Source organism: Drosophila erecta, unplaced genomic scaffold, assembly GCF_003286155.1.
Source record: "Drosophila erecta strain 14021-0224.00,06,07 unplaced genomic scaffold, DereRS2 tig00000000-arrow-pilon, whole genome shotgun sequence".
Lineage (NCBI taxonomy): Eukaryota > Metazoa > Arthropoda > Insecta > Diptera > Drosophilidae > Drosophila > Drosophila erecta.
The window spans coordinates 15648644-15667801 of record NW_020825194.1 but is presented as its reverse complement, the minus strand read 5'-3'; the positions used below and the strand labels follow the sequence as shown (position 1 = coordinate 15667801).

The 19158-nt window shown below is 43.6% G+C and overlaps 4 protein-coding genes across 4 annotated transcripts; 2 read left to right on the top strand and 2 right to left on the bottom strand.

Moving 5' to 3' along the window:
* Nucleotides 1-509: 509 nt before the first annotated feature.
* On the top strand, nt 510-1352 carry LOC26526419. Its single transcript, XM_015154995.2, has 2 exons — nt 510-584; nt 716-1352. Exons 1-2 carry the CDS (start codon nt 535-537, stop codon nt 1281-1283), a joined length of 618 nt encoding a protein of 205 aa, XP_015010481.1. The 5' UTR covers nt 510-534; the 3' UTR covers nt 1284-1352.
* On the bottom strand, nt 1335-3870 carry LOC6553571 (probable cytochrome P450 304a1). The gene is made up of 4 exons (XM_001980305.3): nt 3376-3870; nt 3069-3320; nt 1864-2720; nt 1335-1806 (listed from the first exon to the last, which is right to left on the bottom strand). The coding sequence occupies exons 1-4, from the start codon at nt 3467-3469 to the stop codon at nt 1477-1479; spliced, it is 1533 nt and encodes a 510-aa protein (XP_001980341.1). The 5' UTR covers nt 3470-3870; the 3' UTR covers nt 1335-1476.
* A 235-nt stretch (nt 3871-4105) lies between these two features.
* LOC6553662 (kinetochore protein Spc25) lies at nt 4106-5472 on the bottom strand. The gene is made up of 3 exons (XM_001980306.3): nt 5218-5472; nt 4937-5153; nt 4106-4644 (listed from the first exon to the last, which is right to left on the bottom strand). The coding sequence occupies exons 1-3, from the start codon at nt 5342-5344 to the stop codon at nt 4326-4328; spliced, it is 663 nt and encodes a 220-aa protein (XP_001980342.1). The 5' UTR covers nt 5345-5472; the 3' UTR covers nt 4106-4325.
* Nucleotides 5473-5523: 51 nt separating this feature from the next.
* On the top strand, nt 5524-17905 carry LOC6553570 (probable aminopeptidase NPEPL1). Its single transcript, XM_015154378.2, has 6 exons — nt 5524-5744; nt 6853-7886; nt 7956-8112; nt 10819-10995; nt 17441-17551; nt 17630-17905. The coding sequence occupies exons 1-6, from the start codon at nt 5670-5672 to the stop codon at nt 17759-17761; spliced, it is 1686 nt and encodes a 561-aa protein (XP_015009864.1). The 5' UTR covers nt 5524-5669; the 3' UTR covers nt 17762-17905.
* Nucleotides 17906-19158: the final 1253 nt, after the last annotated feature.

The window sequence follows — 19158 nt, the reverse complement described above, 5'->3', positions numbered from 1 at the left end:
AATTATGAATTTATATATCAACTTCGGCGTGGAGAAACAAACTTGCTTTCTTATCATTTATTCACTTATTTGATAGTGAATGTAAATCACCGTTTTACAACGAACAACTTGTCGTTTTATCAGCTATTCACTCTCCTTTTTTTGTGGACACACATTTATTTTAATATTGATAACAACATTCTGGTCAAAGTGTTTTCACCCTATCTTGCAGTTTGCTATTTTATTTGTGTTATCAGCGCGGCTAATAAAACAATCCGCAGTAATTCGACTTACGTTGTGAATCGCGCGATTTCCCTGTCAAATAAGAGTACTTTAATTTGGCTATTAAGATCTATACGAAATAGAATGCATAGGCTGAATTTGAAATTACTATCTAGTGGCCTGGAAATAGCTGTCAGTTTTAGATTTTCAGTAGTACAGAAGTTCATTTGCACTCAAATCCAAGAGAACAGGAAAACAGTGTCAAATATTTCTGCGGGAAATTTTCGAGAGACAATTGCTGAACTGAACTGCCTATAAATTTCAAGTCTCAAAATGTCCCACGATTGCCCGGTTCATAATAAGGAAGCCCATGCCTTAACCATGTAAGTTTCGGCAAAGAAATTGAATTCGATATCCGTCTTTGTTCATTTCCTATGTGATCAAATACGTGAATATATATATCGGATATAGAAAATTCCTGTATTCCATGTGTAACAATGTGGTTTGCACATAGTACCAGGTCCCCACACTCGGACGCCGCCAAGATCGCCATGTGCGCCTGCTTGGAATTGGCTACATGTCAGGCTGAAAACTGCCAGCTGAAGCAGAAACTGGTCGAATACCAGGCCAAGATCTGCAGTCTCGAGCAGCAGGTGGCCACCATTGCGGAGGAGCAGAACCAGATCCTCAAAGAAGTGGTGGAGTTGCGCAAAGAGACTCACGCTGCACCGATGGAAACCGATGGAAACATAGTGGATCCTTTGGACAACTCATCCGTGGTGCATCAAGACGATCTCGAGGATGAGAATGGATACAACCCGGATTCTGACTCCGAGCAAGACGGTATCCAGACTTCCATTTTATCAACACATTCTTCGATTGCTTCGCTGGTTTCTTTGAGTTTTTCATCCACCAGCTCCTTGGAACAGAACATATCTAATGATAGCTCTGATTCTGAATACGTTGGATTTATATATAGTGAAAATGAGGAGAATTTGGAAACCGATCTCATTCCAACCGCGTCATTTCCAGAAGTTCCGCTGCTACAGAATTACATTTCCGATTCCGATGGCGAACAATAATACGCCCACTCGCAAATGTACATATACGCAAATGCTCAAATAAATAGTCGGTTGTGCTTCATATAGTAATATTGGCAGTTATCCTCAAAAGCCATCTATGCAAACTAGCCACGTGGAAAGATTCGTTTTAACCAATATCTAAATTAGTAAAATTACTTTGTCTTAAAATCACTAAGCTCTATCTTGGATACTTTCACTGTCGATCCTGCAATTGCACCCAGAAATCGGGTGGCGAAATAATCAGTCCATTGAGGTTCTGGGAGAGATCTGGCAACCGATCATTGGGGCCCAGGACGAAGTTAAAGTGCTGGCACATGGTCGCCGTCACCAGGAAGAGCATGTTGCGCGCAAATGTCTCGCCGGCACAGAGCCGTTTTCCCGCTCCAAAGGGCAGCGAGACATCCAGCTTCAGGCTGAGCTTTCCCTCCGCGTCCAGGAACCTCTCCGGCCGGAACTGCTCCGGATCCGTCCAAACACGGGAGTCCGAGTGGAAGGCATACAGGCTGGGCATGACAATGGTGTCCTAGAGGTAGATAGTAGAAAATAGTGAGGTTTTCGGATAAGTAGTAGTAGTAGTAACCTTGGGTATCCGGTAGCCCAGCAATTCGGTGTCCTCCAGTGCCTTGTGCGGCACATCCGAGGGAACCAGCGTTTCGATGCGCAGACCCTCGCGAACAGTGGCCTCCGTGAAATGCAGATTCTTGCGATCCTCCAGGGTGGGCAGACGTCCGTATCCCACCACCTCGTCGATCTCGCTCTGAATTCGACGGAGTACTGCCGGATAGAGCATGAGGTATTGGATGAGGAGCGATAGCTGCACTCCGATGGCAGTGAAGGCCGGAAAGGAAAAGTCCACCAGGCCCATGATCATCTGATCCCGGTTGAAACCATAGCCCGGACCACGACACATTTCAGCGATGTAGACATCCATGAAGTTGCGCTCGACACCATCTTCGTAGCTGTCCAGATATTTATCCACAAAGTCGGCGAAGAATTGGCGCACAAATAGGTTGGACTCATTCAGCTTGTTGTAGCCACTCCACTCGGGCCAAATGTGGCGGATCCAGGGCATGATGCTCAACATTCTGCCGTAGTCGTCCGCATGCCTCTGGAACTGCATGCCCATCTGGCAGAGTTTCACCAATCTGCCCATTTCCTCGCGACTCAGGCACTCATTGTACACAATGTGAAAGTTAGAGTTGGCCGAGAATGGATTGAAGAGCAGCGGCAGGAGCACGCGGTATCCTCCGGGTTTCACCATCTCGTGCTCATGCGGATACTTCGGGCCGTTGCGAATGAGATCCAGCATGTCGTTCAACTGCTCCTGGATTACCAGCTCCAGTTGGTCGAAGCGTCGTCCGAAGCCAAAGTCCCTCAAATAACGCAGGATGAAGCGACGCTGCTCCTTCCAAAGGGCGCCATCCTGGAAAAAGATGCCTGCAAAGCGCGACCAAAATTAATTAGTAATATTAAAAAGCCATCAATCATTAGTCTCATCAGTCAAGGGGCCAACCAAAGTCAACTACTTTAAGTTTAAGCATACAGTTGCGTTAATCAAAAGATAATATAATATAATATAATAATAACTAGTTAATAGTTCTAAGCTGGAAAACTAAGCAAACAAGATTTTATTTCTTTGGCAGAAGTGCGCCAAGTGTTAATCGTTTCCGAGCGATAAGAGTGTTTTGTTCGCCAGCCGCAACAATTAATTCGCGATTGACCCCCTTATTATTTCAACAACACCATAATAAGTCCACAATCGCTGGGCGATATGATTGGACTCACCTCGCACATCTTGGCCAGGATCACGCATGGCGGCCGCGAAAAGCTTAGGCCGTCCATCGAACACCTGGTTGTTGAGAATCTCGCGCACTCCATCCGCGCTGTGGACAACGGCCACCGGGTAGGGACCCACATGCAGTCCGATGATATCCGACTTATACCACCGACTGAGGGTCAGAGCCGCCTTGTGCAGGTACTTAAAGTTGATGATCAGCATGAAGAGGTAGCTGCCGAACATCGGAATCCTCGGAGGACCTGCGAATAATCCGATTAGCGACGCTCCCAGGACGCAAGGCCATCCAAAACGAACCAGGTGGAAAGCCGGAGGGTCGACCGACTGCATATCGATACGAAAGGCAGAGGAACACCGCGGTGCAGATTGCCAGGAGAATTTCCGTGATCATCGTGGATTCCGTACACCAACTGAGCCCGTGGCTGCGGTGCGGCTGAGTTTTTGTAGCCACGATAAGTCGCTCAAACTTTCGCCGGACAATAGCAATTGAGCAACGCCAATCTATATGGATCGCTGTTTATTCATAGATCGGTTAGACGGTGGCACTCTGAGGCGTTTATGACTTTTGAGATTTCTCGATTAACACCGGCCGCCATGTCAAAAGTTCTCTTAAGAGGTGCTCGATAAAATAGGTTTCTTTTTAATATATTTATGCTACAAATTAAATAATATATTTGAAAAGAACCCAAGGAACTTATAGGAATAGACCAAATAGTTTTTCTTTTGAGTATTTTAAAAACCGATCAATCAAATAGACAGACTTACAATTAGTTTAGTTTTTAGTTACTTGTGCGTCGCAAATGTAATTAAATATGATTACAAGACTTGTTACACTTGTGATTTGAAACTATCCCATTCAATAACTGGTTTTGAATATGATTAATTCCAATCAACCAACATTGTAGTCATTCGTGGCATCTCCTAATCTTGTGTCGCCTATTGGCGATGTCTCCTAAAATATGTAAAGATATTGATACAATATCAGAAATAGGGAAAAATATAATTTTTATGGCCCAAAAAGAGTTGATTTGTCGTAAGAAGTATATGTATAATTAAAAGGGCATTTAAAAGATTACAAGGTGTACTTAACGCGTTAACTGCAATCCAAATAAGACGCCTAATTTGTTAAGATTAGTTCCCAATTAGAGCTATCATTAGTCGCCAACTATTTATTATGCCAAATTAAAGTGCTCCATTGGCAGAGGGGCTTCCCCAGGCCAAGCAAATCATTTAATCGGAAGTCAGCTCTAACTTGTCGGCGAGGTGAGATCAATCTCAATTATGGACTTGCAATTGGCTGCTTCCTTAGGCGGAGTAGTAGGAGCACGTGCTTCCATAGTCACATCCATAACCAGCGAGACAAGCTGCTGCCACTGCGACACGTCGACATTTAGGCTCTCGAGATGCTGACAAAGCGAGTTCAGTCCTTCGGCATCGGTTGCATTCAGATCAAAGGGTATCAACTGGTCGCGCTTATCGCCACGGAGTACAGTGACACCCTTCACACGTGCTGGCAGCGCTTCTTGATTTACATATGTTCCTGTTGTCTTCGACAGCGTGTGAATCCTATACAATAAAACAAACGAACAGATATTGATCCCATTATTATAAATGACCGCGTTACAAGTCGCGGAATCATACCTTTAAAAAATAATAAAATAAATGGTAGTTTTGGATAGAGTGACTTTCGGATAGATACACTATGGATGGATACACTAGTATAATAGGGCAATTCAATATACTATTATCCTGCATTTTCTAGACAAGATTTACAAAATCGCACCCTCTGCAGACGAGGAAAGATTAGCTTCTCATTCTTACTAAGTGAATCTTAATATGGTAATCTTTGAATGCTGACCTTTCCATTATTTCGTTATTACGCTCTCTGGCTAGCATTTTCTGCTGTTTAATCCGATCTTTCATGGCCAAATTTCGAAGTTTGGTGGCCTCCACTTCTTGAGCAAGTTGCCCCATGAAGGAAACTCTCTTTTCCAACTCCTCCCGACGCTCGATGACGACTTTTTGCATCTTTTCCACTTTTCGCTGATGGCGCGCAGCTGCTTCTTTGACATCCACTAAAATGATAAGTAAAATAGAGCAATTAAAGTGGTTAAATAGAGATAAATTCCATCAACTCACACAAAATACTGTTGAATTTGAAGACCTTTTTGATGAATTTTCCCTCGAGGGTTTCCATGCGAATTTGTTTTTCGTACAAAGCCTTTACGCGCCTTTCATAACTCGATTCAGCCATAATTATTGCCATTTTAAAACTCAATTTGCTGTAATTAATTAAGATCTTCAAAAATTCAGCGCCGTTTTTCCTTCCAGACGCTTGTTTTGCTTTCCAGTTAGAGGTGGTACTCTCTGTTAGGGCCGACACTTCCACGAAACTGGCAGTGCTGCCAGACTGAAAGAAAATGTTGTGCGGCACTTATCGATAGTTAATCGATATCGACTTATCGCTGTGCAAGTCACATCTCTAGGAGCCGGCAAGCAAAAAAATTGCAAGTCAAATTGGCAACGAAATAGTTAAATATTATATCGCCATTTTGTTCAAACTATTTTGCAATTTTTAAAGTAGGCACTTAATGCGTTTGCTGCTCGGCGTCCAGGCAATACGCAACAGTCTCGCTCGCACCTACAGCACCGGCCGCTTTAAAAAGGTGAGCAACAAAAAGGCAACAAATGTGCAAAAAACATTTTGCAACTGAGAAAATCGCGAACAAAGAGTCTAAAAATAGATAATATAGAATTAGCACAACGCTTTTCCATATTTCTATATATCGGCTGTCTAGTCAAAACCAATTGAAAATAAGTGTATAGATGTTTACCCACTTTTCGGTTTCGAAAGCCGCGAATCGGTCAACGACCCACTTGTTGTTCTTGTTGTCAAGGTCACGCTGGCATTTACGGTATACAAATTTAAATCCAATTTTCACAATAATGTCTGGCTTATAAAACCCATTGGAGTTTATGGAGAATCGTAAAGATATGTGCTGAACGATATCTTTTGTTGTAGTTTATGTTTTTATTGCCTTGACACGGTAAAACTGCAAAATTGATAGCTAAATGTTCAAATGTAAAGTATAAAATATTGTTAGTGTACGAAAACATATAAAATATTGTTATTGTACCAAAACATTAAAAAACATGAATTTGAAAAAAAAACGTCAGAATTTAGAAGATATTTTCTTGCATTTGGCAAAACTATGAATAATGTATGAAAATAATTATTATACATATTTCTATGTAAATCAATATTCATCTGATCAATTTAAATGCAATAGATAATTAATTTTATTTTTGATCCTACTCTTAATAATATAGTTAGGTGGCTTCCACAACTCCAAACTTGCGCTACGTTAATTCACACATGCATCCGATAATCATAGTTCAAATATAATATATGTTGACCTATGTACATATGTTATATTTGAACAGTACTGTGTATCTTTTTATAATTCCCCTGCTACATTGCATTCGCCTGCAACCGATGAGTAACCCCCTGCTTGTCCAGATGGCCCTACCCAAAACCCGAGCGCCACTGCTTATCTCGCCGGTCTTAGCTCTCGTGATTTATGGGTGGCTGCATCCACTGACCGCCCCTGTGGTGCAAAGTCGTCGAGCGATAAGCAAGTGGGGCACTTGGAGCAGTAAACGGCAGATTAGCACCGATAAGATAATACAAGCGGCTTTTCACTGGGATTTGACTAGCATTACCGGGTCTTGAAACACCAATCTTTACTCATTCGTATACATATTCTCTTACAGATGGCCACGGACGTGAAGTTTAACAGCTCGCTAGGCTGCAGTGATCCGCAGACACACCCGGTCCTGATCATCGGCCAGCTGCGCCATCTGAATCTGCTGAAGTTCAGCCATCTAGAGAACAAACTCAGTCCACGCGTCACCGAGGAGACCTTCCTGAATGCTGTTGCCTGTCTGCATCCGGCGCCCACCGATAAGGTGTCCCTTTACCTCGATGTGGCCACCGTGGCTGCTCTGCCATTGAAGGCCTCCCGGCACAATACCGCATCCCGGGCTCATGCCATCACTCGCCTGGTGAAGAACCATGTGCTGAACGTTTCTGAGGAGAGCGTGGTGCTGGTCTGCGAACGGGAGAATCTATTCGCCAGCGCCTGTGCGGTGGTCCGGGCTTTTCCCCTCTATTCCCGCAAAACGGGCAATTTGCTGGCTTCAAACCAGTCCAAGCAAAGGCTTGGCTGCGGAGGTCAAGGCGATGGAAGCACTGATTCAGTACGCAACGTAGTCAATGTTGAGTTTGTTTTAATCAACAAGGATGGTGGCATAGAGTGCGAACCTTTGACAGATGACGAGCTTAATTGCCTGAATGAGACCGCCAAGGCAATTCGACTGACTGCTCGCATTGTAGACATGCCCTGCAACGAGATGAACGTGGACCACTTCATCCAGGCAATCGAGGAAGTGGGCAGAGAGCTGTGCATCACGCCAACAGTAATCCGTGGCGAGGAGCTGAGTGAGCGTGGATTTGGCGGCATTTACGGCGTGGGCAAAGCTGCGGATGTGCCGCCTGCCCTCGTAGTGCTCTCCCACGAGCCAAAGTGCGCCCAGGAGACCATCGCTCTGGTCGGCAAGGGCATCGTCTACGACACCGGTGGCCTCAGCATCAAGGCCAAGACCGGCATGCCTGGAATGAAACGCGATTGCGGCGGAGCTGCGGCGATTCTCGGAGCTTTTTACGCGGCTGTCCAGTGCGGATTTAGGGATAACTTGCATGCCGTCTTCTGCCTGGCCGAAAACTCCGTGGGTCCAAATGCCACTCGGTGAGTTCTACAATCAGTTTAGCCTTCAGTGGATCAGCCAAGTACTAATGTGCTCACTTTTGCATGCAGCCCCGATGATATTCACACTCTTTACTCGGGCCGCACAGTGGAAATCAACAACACGGATGCCGAGGGCCGCTTGGTGCTCGCCGATGGCGTTTGCTTTGCCAACAAGGATCTGAAGGCCAACATCATTCTCGACATGGCCACATTGACTGGAGCTCAGGTGAGGCATTCTATAAAATGTTGATAGGAATGTGCCACGTGATTAACACGTGATTATTTGTTATACCATTTTCCAGTTTAATCAATTAAATTTATTCTAGTCTGGGAATGTGCACATAGAAATTAGGAAAAGCGTTTAAAGAATTAGTATTTTGTGAAAAAAAGGCAAACGAAATATTTATTCGTTATACCCGTTACTCGTAGAGTAATAGGGTATACTAGATTCGGTGAAAATTATGTAACAGGCAGATGGAAGCGTTCCAGACCATATAAAGTATATTTCTCTAAATTTCTCGCAATTCTCTAAAAATCTGCATTCAAATTTAGAAATTTATTCTTTTTAAATTTTTTTTGTAATTTTTCTGATGTATGATGTGTAGAAATTCAAAAAAATTAAATGTCCCAAGGCTTAAGTTCTATACTCCATGACTCAACTTATCTTAATCGGATTTTAAAGTGGCATACTTCTAAAGGAGGTAGGTAGAAGGAAACGTTTCCGCCCACACTTTTGAAAAATGTGATATTTTACATTTTTGAATGTATAATGTAAATTTCTATAAATTAGCCAACATCTTTTTGTCACGCCGACTCTAACGCCCACAAACCGCCCTAAACTGTCACGCCAACACTTTTGAAAAATGTGGTATTTTTCCATTTTTTTATATATCTTGTAACTTTCTATAGATTAGCAAAAAAAATTTTGGCTTCGTCCTCACTTTAAAAAAATTCTTAAGTTTTTTTTTCATTTTATTATTTTTTCTACCAATATCCAGAAAATGTTTTAATTTTTCGTTTGCACTTCCACTAGCTGAGTAACGGGTATCTGATAGTCGGGGAACTCGACTATAGCATTCTATCTTGTTTTGATTGTCATCTATTGTCAAACAAAACAACAAAAAACGCATTAAATTACCATATGTACAGAACAATGTAAGCATTGATAAATACGAATAGTTTTCATTGAATAATTTAGAATAATTTACGGAATCAACCTTATGGACTGACCGATTTTTACCCGCGAGGCTGCAATTAGTTGCCAACTTTCTTTCTGCCCCCCTTAATCGCATTAAAGGCAACAATTCACCGGATTGAATTCACATTCCTGCCACTAATGCAGCCAGCAAATGATGTTGCCGGTGTCCAAGGTAATTTCGGTTTCGAGAGATCTTTGTGCCACGTAACTGGGAACTGGGAAATGGCTGGCTGGGTGGGTGGCCTTGGATGTACTGGCTGCGCTGCCTTGTTATTCGAGAATTTATGCCACGCTTTATAAAAGTCACGAGGTTAATTGGAAAAATAAATTGCAAATTTGGTTTTCGCCTGCAACTTGGAGGAATAGCAGCGCCAGCATTGGCAGACCAGCAACAGCAAAGGATCCGCCGATTGTGGTCGCTTTCGGGTTGCAACGTTGCGGTGAGGGGCGGGGGGCGTGACAGTGGGCGGTGGGTGTTTTGCTTCCATTGCAGCGTAAAAGGGAAGGGGGAGCAACTGAGTAGCTGCTGCGATGGCGCACAATTACCATAAATCTTGACTGCAATTTGCTTAAAATATGATGCCAATTTACGTTATTTGTGGTTCGATGGGAAATAAATCGAAACTGGTCAGAGGGGCGTGGCATCTGGGCTTTTTTTTATTCAACCCCCCCACGCCAAAATCTGCATTGTTCGCAGCGAAATTCCTTCGCTTTGGTTTGGTTACCCAGCCTAAAAATGGCACAAACCATCGATCTTCTAAACATTTCCACGCTTTGCCATTTTGTTCAGAATTTCGTTCGTTTTTGGCTCGCTTGTTGTGCTTAATTTCATTACACCCAGACACACACCTAGACGGGATGCAATAATATTAATTGCCAGCATTGGGGCAACTGCCACTGCCACTGCCACTTCCACAGCCGCTGCAGGAACAAAAAGCAGGCAACCAACACTTTTTCGCTTTTACATTTTATGTTCCTGCTGCCTTGTTACACCTTTTGCAGTTGTTTTCTGCTCTGTGACGGCTACTGGATGCACTGGGAGAAATGATGACAGTCCCTCTCATTTCCTAAATAGATTTCTTTAAAAGGGTTGTTAGTGAATGACATTGGTTCGTTATTTATGTGTTGGCAGTTATCTTACTATTGTTTAGTTGATACAGCAAAACAGAACATAAGTACAATAAGTACAATAATGTAGATTTAGGATAAAGAAACACGATATTGATATTCCCTAAACAAGAAACTATTGTCAAATATTAAAAATTTTCTTAAATATGGGCCGCTATTGTATGTTTTTCGCAGTGTAGTGCTGCTGCTCTTGCTCCTGGCAGAGCTGGCAGTGCTTTGTTGCAGCTCCTGGCGCTGCCTTTATTTGTCCAGCAGCAGTGGAACACGCGCCACGGAGTGCTTGCCTGTTGTTTGGGTGTTGCTCGTGCTAAATAACCTTGCACCTTTTTATTGCCAGCCGCGTCGGAAGCTCGCAATTTTCGTGCCTCGTGCCCCTTGCCCCTCTACCCCCGCTTCCCCCTTTGTCTTCATCCTAACATTGTTAGTTGGTGTACAGTTTTATTGCTGGCATTTTGTTGATTGTTGCTTGTTTTCTATCAAACGCTCCCCACTGGGTGCGAAACCCATTCTTAACTATATATACCCATCCAGCAGGTCCTTGAATATTTCATTTACGAATTTTCGCATGCACTATATCCCACATTTGCCACTTTATTCTCATTCCAGGGCGTTGCAACAGGCAAATATCATGGTGCCGTATTGACAAACTCGGAGACATGGGAGGCAAAGTCGTTGCAGGCTGGACGCAAATCCGGCGATTTATTGGCGTCCATAATTTATTGCCCCGAATTGCATTTCTCGGAATTTGCTTCGGCCATTGCTGATATGAAAAACTCGGTGGCGGTAAGTACTCTTCTTTCACCAATAAAAAACTAGTTTTCAAATCGAAAGCTGATAGGAAAAATTCGATGGATGTTCTTGCACCATTTAAAAATTAAATCTTTAAGCTACCGTTATTAGATAAAAAATAGAAATAGTAAATTATTTGTAATTGTAACCTTTTTTTTATCTAAAAGTTATTTCGTTATTTCTTTACCTAAAAGTTTAAGTGCTTTTTTGTCTATCCTATCTGAACTATCTGCGTTTGCCATTTCATTGTGGTATCTCCAGTTGCACCTTGCTGCCTTTTTCTGTGGCAGATAGACTCTTAGATTAACAGAGGTCTGCACCGAACTCAATGCCCAAAAGTAACTTAATTTATGCATTATCGAAGACAACCGTGCTGTGAACTTTGCGGGCCACCCGTATTATTCGATCGAAAGCGAGTGACTTTGAGAAAGTTGTAACCAAGTTTCGATGTAACTTTATTCATTTGTTCTCCATTCATTTTCATTTTGCGTTTTCCCACATCGCCACACATCCAAATCCACTGTATTTTGCGCTCTCCGGAGATATTTTACACACATTTTTAATTAACTTTATCGCTTGCACTCAATGTTGTTCTTTTGTCTTACACTCGACCGCACCGTTGTGGAAAAATGATGAACGTCATGTTTGGTTTAAAGATTGATTAGTATTACTCTGATTTATGCCGCACACACACCCAAGCAGGCCAGGCACACACCGCACCCTCCGACACTCGCATGTATCAAAAACTTTGGCGTTCAATCTACGCCACCAGCCACTTTCGCAGCCATTAGAAAGGCCAGCCAGAGCCAGAGCCAGAGAATCCTGGACAGGAATGCTGCGGAGCGGCGAGGGTGGACTGCAATGGCACTAGGTGAGCCATAAACCCATCTCTGGGTACTGGCCACCGGAGCAAGGTGCGTCGTAGCCCCGGGACTCTCCCGCTCCATTCGGTTTGGTTCTGTTTGGTTCGGTTCCAGTTCCTGCCACAACAACCAACCAAATCGAGTTACCTTATTGTACGTCGCAAGCGCCTCGGATCAATGGTCATTCATCATTGTCACGCCGTGGGCGGCTTGGGCGGTGGATGAACTGGGGGGATTGGGTGGATTGGGTGGCCTGGAGTTTTGGATTGCGGAGGTGAGGTGCCAGGAGCTGACAGGACTGACTGGCTGGTTGGCTGGTTGCCTGGATGGTGCGTAGATGCCGAGCAGGTCAAGTGGCGTGGCAATTTTGGCTACCTGCCAATCGTCCACGCTGCCACCTTTCGATAAGTACACCGCGGGAAAAATAAGTCACAACAGCCTTAATATAGTACTAGTACTATGAATCTATGAAGCTTTTTCATATCACTTGTGATGTTACATCTTAGGAAATTACATTCAGGAATGTGTCAACTTTTAGCTATAATAGGAACACTTTAGATATGGTTTTGTTTACCACAATATTTATCGCTAAATAGCCCCATCAAGAATGTAGTTTAGAATCACTTAATATTCTAACCTAAATATCAGCTAAATTTAAAGTACTACAACTTTACTGAAATTCAATTTGTTGCACGTAAAGTTCTTCATTTTCGCCCAATAATTGTTTATTTTTGCTAGGATTATTTCCACTGTGTGGTTTTGGCACGTTGGCTGTTTGATTTTTCGTCAGGCTGCTCTATCTCGCAGTTTGAAAAAAATGGGAATCAAGTCAAAATATCACACCATTGCAGAATGGCCATGCCACACTCACACATACACACACCCACACTGCGCACAACACGCCGCACCTCTTAACCCTTTGATGCCCCCGTGCTGCAGTTGATGTGACAGCGCCGCGCACTTTGTCAATGGTGTCTGTGATAAAGTGTTTTAAATTCCAAATGCATTCAACGTTAAATGCGAAAAAGGTGAAATACCAGCCCACCCATCACTACCATTACTACCCATCACCGTCGTCGCATTTTTTCTGGCTTTTGAGGCAAATTCCCACGCGCAGCGTTTAAATTACATGAGCTAGCTTTTTGCGCTCCACACCCACCACCTATACCAGCCGTATTTTCTGTTTTTTTTGTTTTTTTTGGTCTTTCGGGTGTCTTTTCCCCTAGTTTGCCACTAAATGGAGGGATTATGAGTGTTGTTAGCGGTCGCCAGGGCGCTTTGTTGGCCGCTGGCTTTGGTTTTCAGCTCATTTTGGCAAGACCCAGCACGAGCAGGTGGTGGTCAGATGGTCATCTGGGCAGGTGATGATCCCCCCCATCCTTAAATAACGTATTCCCATTTGTTTTACGCCCTTTTCGAGTTGTGATCCCCATGGTGCGTGGTGATATCTGCGGCTGCTGGCTGTCAGGAGGGATATGTGTCCTCGTTTCAAACATGCTGCGTATTCGCGAATTAAGCGAAGCCATTTAAGCCGGTAATTAGGAGGTTCTCGTTTTTTGGGTCAAACTGCAGGAATCGATGGTGGTGGATATTCGGTCTGTTCAGCGACCACTTTTAAATTGCCATTTTCGCCGTAGTCTGTCTGTGGTTTTGCTCTGTCAATGTGCTGCCAGCTGCAGCTTTTTAATACTGGCAATAAACATAATCGCACTTTTATAGAATAAAGAATTGCAAAAGGATATAACAAATATATCTTTACTTTCTAAAGGATTTGAGCTTATTCTATACCCGTTTTAGATCATTAATGATGATATCGAAATCGAATTTTACACATGGAATGGAACTATAGGTGAACCTGTAGTTCTATGCTTCACCCCAATTTTACTTAATTTATTAATTTTTAGAACAACCAAATTAATTTTGTATGAACCCAAATGTGCGCAGTAACAACTGGGTAACTGCTCATTAATTTTCAATAGTCAGCAAATAACTTCTCAGTTGCCTTTAAGCTTTAGGCCGTTTGCTTTTTAAAACCAAATAGCTTCCAGTCCACTGAGCAGAAGCAAACAGAAAGTGGGAAAAATAAAAACAATATTATCCCGAGTTTCGACAACTTTATGACCCTGAGACGACTGGCCGACCTAGAAGCCATCCATCCATCTACTCATCCATTCAACTGGCCTGGCTTCTGTCGAGTAAATCAGACTCTTTCTTTTCTGCTTTTCTGGGAGGATTTTCGTGGTGGAAGAACTCCACGGTGCGGTGTCATAAGTAAAACATAAGCAACACGGCGGCGGGACAATAAAATTTGCTTAAACATTTCCAATTGTTTCTCAATTTCCCGACGTCGTCGCACAGGAACCTAAGTCGAAAGTTACTCGACGTTTTATGACTGAGAAATTTTCCCATTGTTGGTAATTGATTTTTATGTTAAATCGTAAAAAGCTGCTCCCCGTCTCTTCCTTGGCGCGGAGGGGGCATGAATTTTAGATAAACCCATTCCGTGGCAGCAACGTGTTGCAGTCTTTTGCCGCACACGCGGTGTATGCGTAATTGTTTTTGTTTTCGGCCCCCACTTCAGTTGATTTTTATTGGGCGTCGACATTTTAAATTCAATTGTACGGCGACTTTTTACGCGGTTTAATGAATTAAATTGAACTTTTTATGTGGCAAAAGTTTTTTACGGCACGACCTCCAGGCGCCGAGTATTTCATCGTTGTTGCGGTTATGCTTAGCCGGGGTTAAGTTTTTTGATTAAAGCCAGCCGCAGCAGTTTATAAATTAAGCCCAAGCTCAGTGGTCCAAATGCCGAGTTTGCCATGGAGATTTTTCGCCTGCTCTTGAAAAAAAGGGGACCGTGGAAGTCACGTAATTTGCGAAATGATCCCCATTTCCGTTGCCTACTTGAAGGGGCGGCGACTTTGTTAACACAAATCTTTCCGCTTGTTATTCGTCGGTTTCCGTTCAACTTTCTCCGGCACCAGAGATGCCATAAGCTTACTTTAAAATTGGCATATCTAAAAAAAAGGGGGCATTTAAAAGTATATAAACTATTCGTTTCGGGCTCTAACATTAATAGTATAACAGCAAATACGAATAAATGAAATCTTTATAGCTGTTGGAAGTCGAAAGGGCATCACCAGAGTTTTCTAATATTTTCCTTTTTCACTACAGAATTCTCTTTTGCCAAGAATATATATGCATATATATTTATACATTTTTTGTGCGCTCTTTCCTGCGGCGGGAAAGTTTTTAAAGCGCTAGCTGCGACATCGTGAAAATTGAATAAAAACTGTAGCCGCCTTCAGCGAAACCAGTCGATGGCATCGATGCCAAATCCTTTTCAGTGTTCGCCCCCATTATTGAATGAATGCGTAATTGATACTCCAAACTGCTTGATGCCACGGGGCGTGAATCGGTCATGGATGTAATCTCGCGATACTCCTGGCATTCATACATATTGGCAGTTATCACAGATCGAATATCACTAACCGCTCCTTCGAATGTGAGACAATGTCGCCGGCTGGCTAATTTCAATTCAAGTTAATCGCAAGTGCGGATGCGAATGCGAATGCGAATACGGATGGTGTTGGCCTGAACTGTCGTATATATCGGCGGGGTAAACGCCACAGGGCGGTTCTCGAATGGTCACGTTCTAAACCGCAATTAGTCGGCGACCCATTGTCAAACTCTGGTGGAGATTTGGGTCGGGTACGTGGGTGGTCGGGTTGGATGCTGCTTCGTTATTTACAAAAGGCCTAGTCAGATACAAACTCACATCATCGGGCTCACACACGCACACGCACACGCACACACACAATCAGGACGGGTCTAATGCAATCAATGTTAATGACATTATGTTGACAAATGTTTGCCATTATTGATGAAAGGCGGACTCGAATCGACTGGATTCGATTCGGACTGAATGCCACATGTGCGTGAGTGCTCTGATCAGGTTTGGTAAAGGTTAAACATTTAATTAGCGCCACAGTTACATCGCGACCTTGTTGACCTTTCCTATTTGGGCGAAATAACATCTTGACTTTCCCAAGTTTAAAGAACATGTCGGGGTGCTTAATTTCGCTTGACATCTTTTAAAATACATTTAAGAATTAAGAGAGAGCTACAATCTGATCATTAAACGTATTCGAAAGTTAAAACTCCAACAGCAACTCTGCGGCTTACCACTTCCGCTTGCCATTCATTAAATTGGTCCATTGGGAAACATTGCGTTTGAAAAGTTTTGGTAGCACACACTCCAGGCAAATCAAACCGAAGTGAAGCGGCCACGACAAGCCGGCTATATGTGCACCATTGGCCAGAAGAGCTTCAGCCGCAAGTTTCATAACAAAAGCTGGTTATTAGCTGCAAAAACGCCAAAAGCAGTACCTCTACTGTTCGGAGAAGAAATGCAGTTTCGTCAGCAGCGGCAGGAACAACTGAAACTGGAACAATAGATGCACTGAAAGAAATTCAGAGATTCCCTTATATCTATAAAGGTTTTAAATGCATAATTAACTCTAAAATCTTCGCGATTTGTGTTGTTTTCAGATAAGAATCTGGTATTTATGCTTAAATTTTAGCTATTTGGTTCAATTCTGAAAATATTTTTCATGTGTGGAGGGGCAGTGCTGAAAATCAGAGTTCATTCTTCAAGTCTGGCTGTGGGTTTTTGGGCTCTGGGTTCAGGGCTCTATTGCTTCAATGGACTTTTGACTTCCGCTTTTCGACGTACGATGTTTGCACGCTCCCTGCGAGTGTGTGTGTGAGTGTGTATGTGATTTTCATCTTGAGGAGGAACTGAGCGCGTTGTCATGTAATTTTCGCAGCACTGCATCCCCGAGTTGTCCGATCGTCCTGTCGTCGTGCTGTCCGCTCAATTCCGTGGCTCCTGCTGCTGAAGTCTGCCAGTTAACTCCTTTTTTTGGCCAACTGTCAGCAGAGTGCTCGCATGTGTGCGTTGGTTCTGGTTCTTCCTTTATTTGGCCGGTCCCAACTGTCTGTGTGGGTAAGTGTGCAAGTGTGTAAGTGTGTGTGTGCATGCTCAAAGTGTACTTTATGTTTGGCATTTAAGCGCTGCAATTTCCGCTCAAGTTAGTAGAGCGACTGCTTCCGCTACGCAGCTGCCAGTGCATGGCATATAATTTAGGCATTAGCACACCCAGGCTTGCAGCTGGCGAGGGGCGTTTCAAAGGTGAGGTAATGCCAGAAAATTGAAAGAAATACTATGCGTTTCTACTTATTATCATGCTGTTTGAACTGATTTCGGGATTTTGCTAAGTACACATTTAATTGAATGTATCTAAGAAAGTAAGCAACAACACTTTGTTTTCAAGCCACCCTCGTTTGTTCATCCATCTCTATAAATATATTTTCTTGTTGCGCTGCACCACAGGACGCTTTTTTAATAAAGCGACGCCAAGTTTTGCTTGTTGCATGCAGCACACCACATCCACATCCACATCCACATCCTCATCCATATCCACACCAACAAAATGACCTCCAAAGGAAAGGAACACACACATCCAAGCGTATATGTCACCATGTCTAACTGAGATTTCCCTTCCGCTTTGCAGGATCGACAGAACGCCCAATCCTCCTGCGCCGGCCTCTTCATTGCCGCCCATCTTGGCTTCGATTATCCCGGCATCTGGATGCACGTCGATATGGCCACGCCCGTTCATTGTGTAAGTGATTAGATCCGGCTGCCATCCGCTTCATAATTATTTCCCTGCGTATTTAATATGATTTCTATTCTGCTTCAGGGGGAGCGTGCCACTGGCTACGGCGTTGCCCTGTTGCTGACCCTCTTTGGTGGGCACACTGACTCCAAGCTGCTCCAATCCATCGCCCCCGCCGACGAGGAGCCACCATTGAAGCGCCTGTGCCGCGATTAACTCAGCCTGCCTTTTCCTGTGCCACGTGCCTGACTGGATTAACATGCATTTCAATCATTTTCTATGTCCAATTGAGCTCCGGCATCAGATGTCAAATTGTGTAGGCGACAGGCATTAAAAAATCAATAGTATTTAGAAATACAAGAAGTACGAAATTTAAATGCCTGTGTTTGGAATGTGCTGCGTGTAATCTAACTTTAGCTCTATCAGGTTATATCAAATGAATTAAATAATTTCCAGGTTTAATCAAATCCATTTCAAGTTGGTGGTGTTTTTTAAGCCAATTTAATTTGCAGTTTGTGTAGTTAACATGCTAAAGAACCCAGTTTCATGTCCACGTGTAGTTTGTTCCAGCTTTGTCTTTGCCTGTCACTTTGTCCTTTGTCTGTTCAATTAAGCGACACTCTGGCTGCTGCTTTGGTGTTGCACGTTGGTGTTGCTGCCGCTGTCGTTGCCAAGCGCCCGTCATCTAAGTGGATTCATCAGACGCGGCATGGCCATTGCCATTCTCATCATCGTCAGCGTGATCATCACCAGAGCTGGCATTTTCTTTGCCGTCAGTGCAATTGTGTCGGTGGCAACCATTCCATTTCATTCCTATTCCCATTCCCATTCCCATCTCCACCTCCACCTCCATCACTGGCACCATACCATACAAATACAAATTAAATTGCAACATCATTGTGCCACGTCGTCACCATCGTTGCAATCGCATCACATCGCATCGCTGCCGTCTTTGTTGCCTACTTTTGTGCGCTCTGGCGTTTCACGCTCGCGAGTTTGTCAGCTGTCAGAGGAGCGGCAGGTGGGGGATGGGTGGTTGGGCGTAATACCACGCCCACCCCTCAGGCAACGCCCACCGACTAATGCCAATGCCGTGCACTTTTATTTGCTGAATTACCCGAACATCCGCCCGCCTCCATTTTTATTTGCTTTGTTATTCCATTTGCTTTTCGGGGGCGATGGCGCCCCCTTGCGCTTTTATTGTTTAATTAGCTTGAAATGCGTTTATTTTCATTCGTAAGTGCTGTAAACAACGCGTCAGGTGAGGCTATATATAGGGATATATATATAAATATATACATATACATGTGTTTCAGGTGATTTGTTAAACCCTAGTAATTCTGCTCCTTGTGCTCCCCTTGAGTATCATTCTTCCTCCATTACGCTTAAGCCAGCAGCAGCAGTTGCTCCAGCAACTGGATGCTATAAGTGCAGTTAACATTCCACAGTGGATTTCAAGTGTATTTACCCCTTTTTCATGGGGTAGTTCGAGTTTTATCCTGTTGGCGGATCGGTTGAAGTCTCTTTCAGCAAGGTAACAATATTGAGAGCATTCAATTGTGTTTTAGACGGTGATGTCGCGGTAAGATAAGCATTCCATGGCCTTTAGCCTT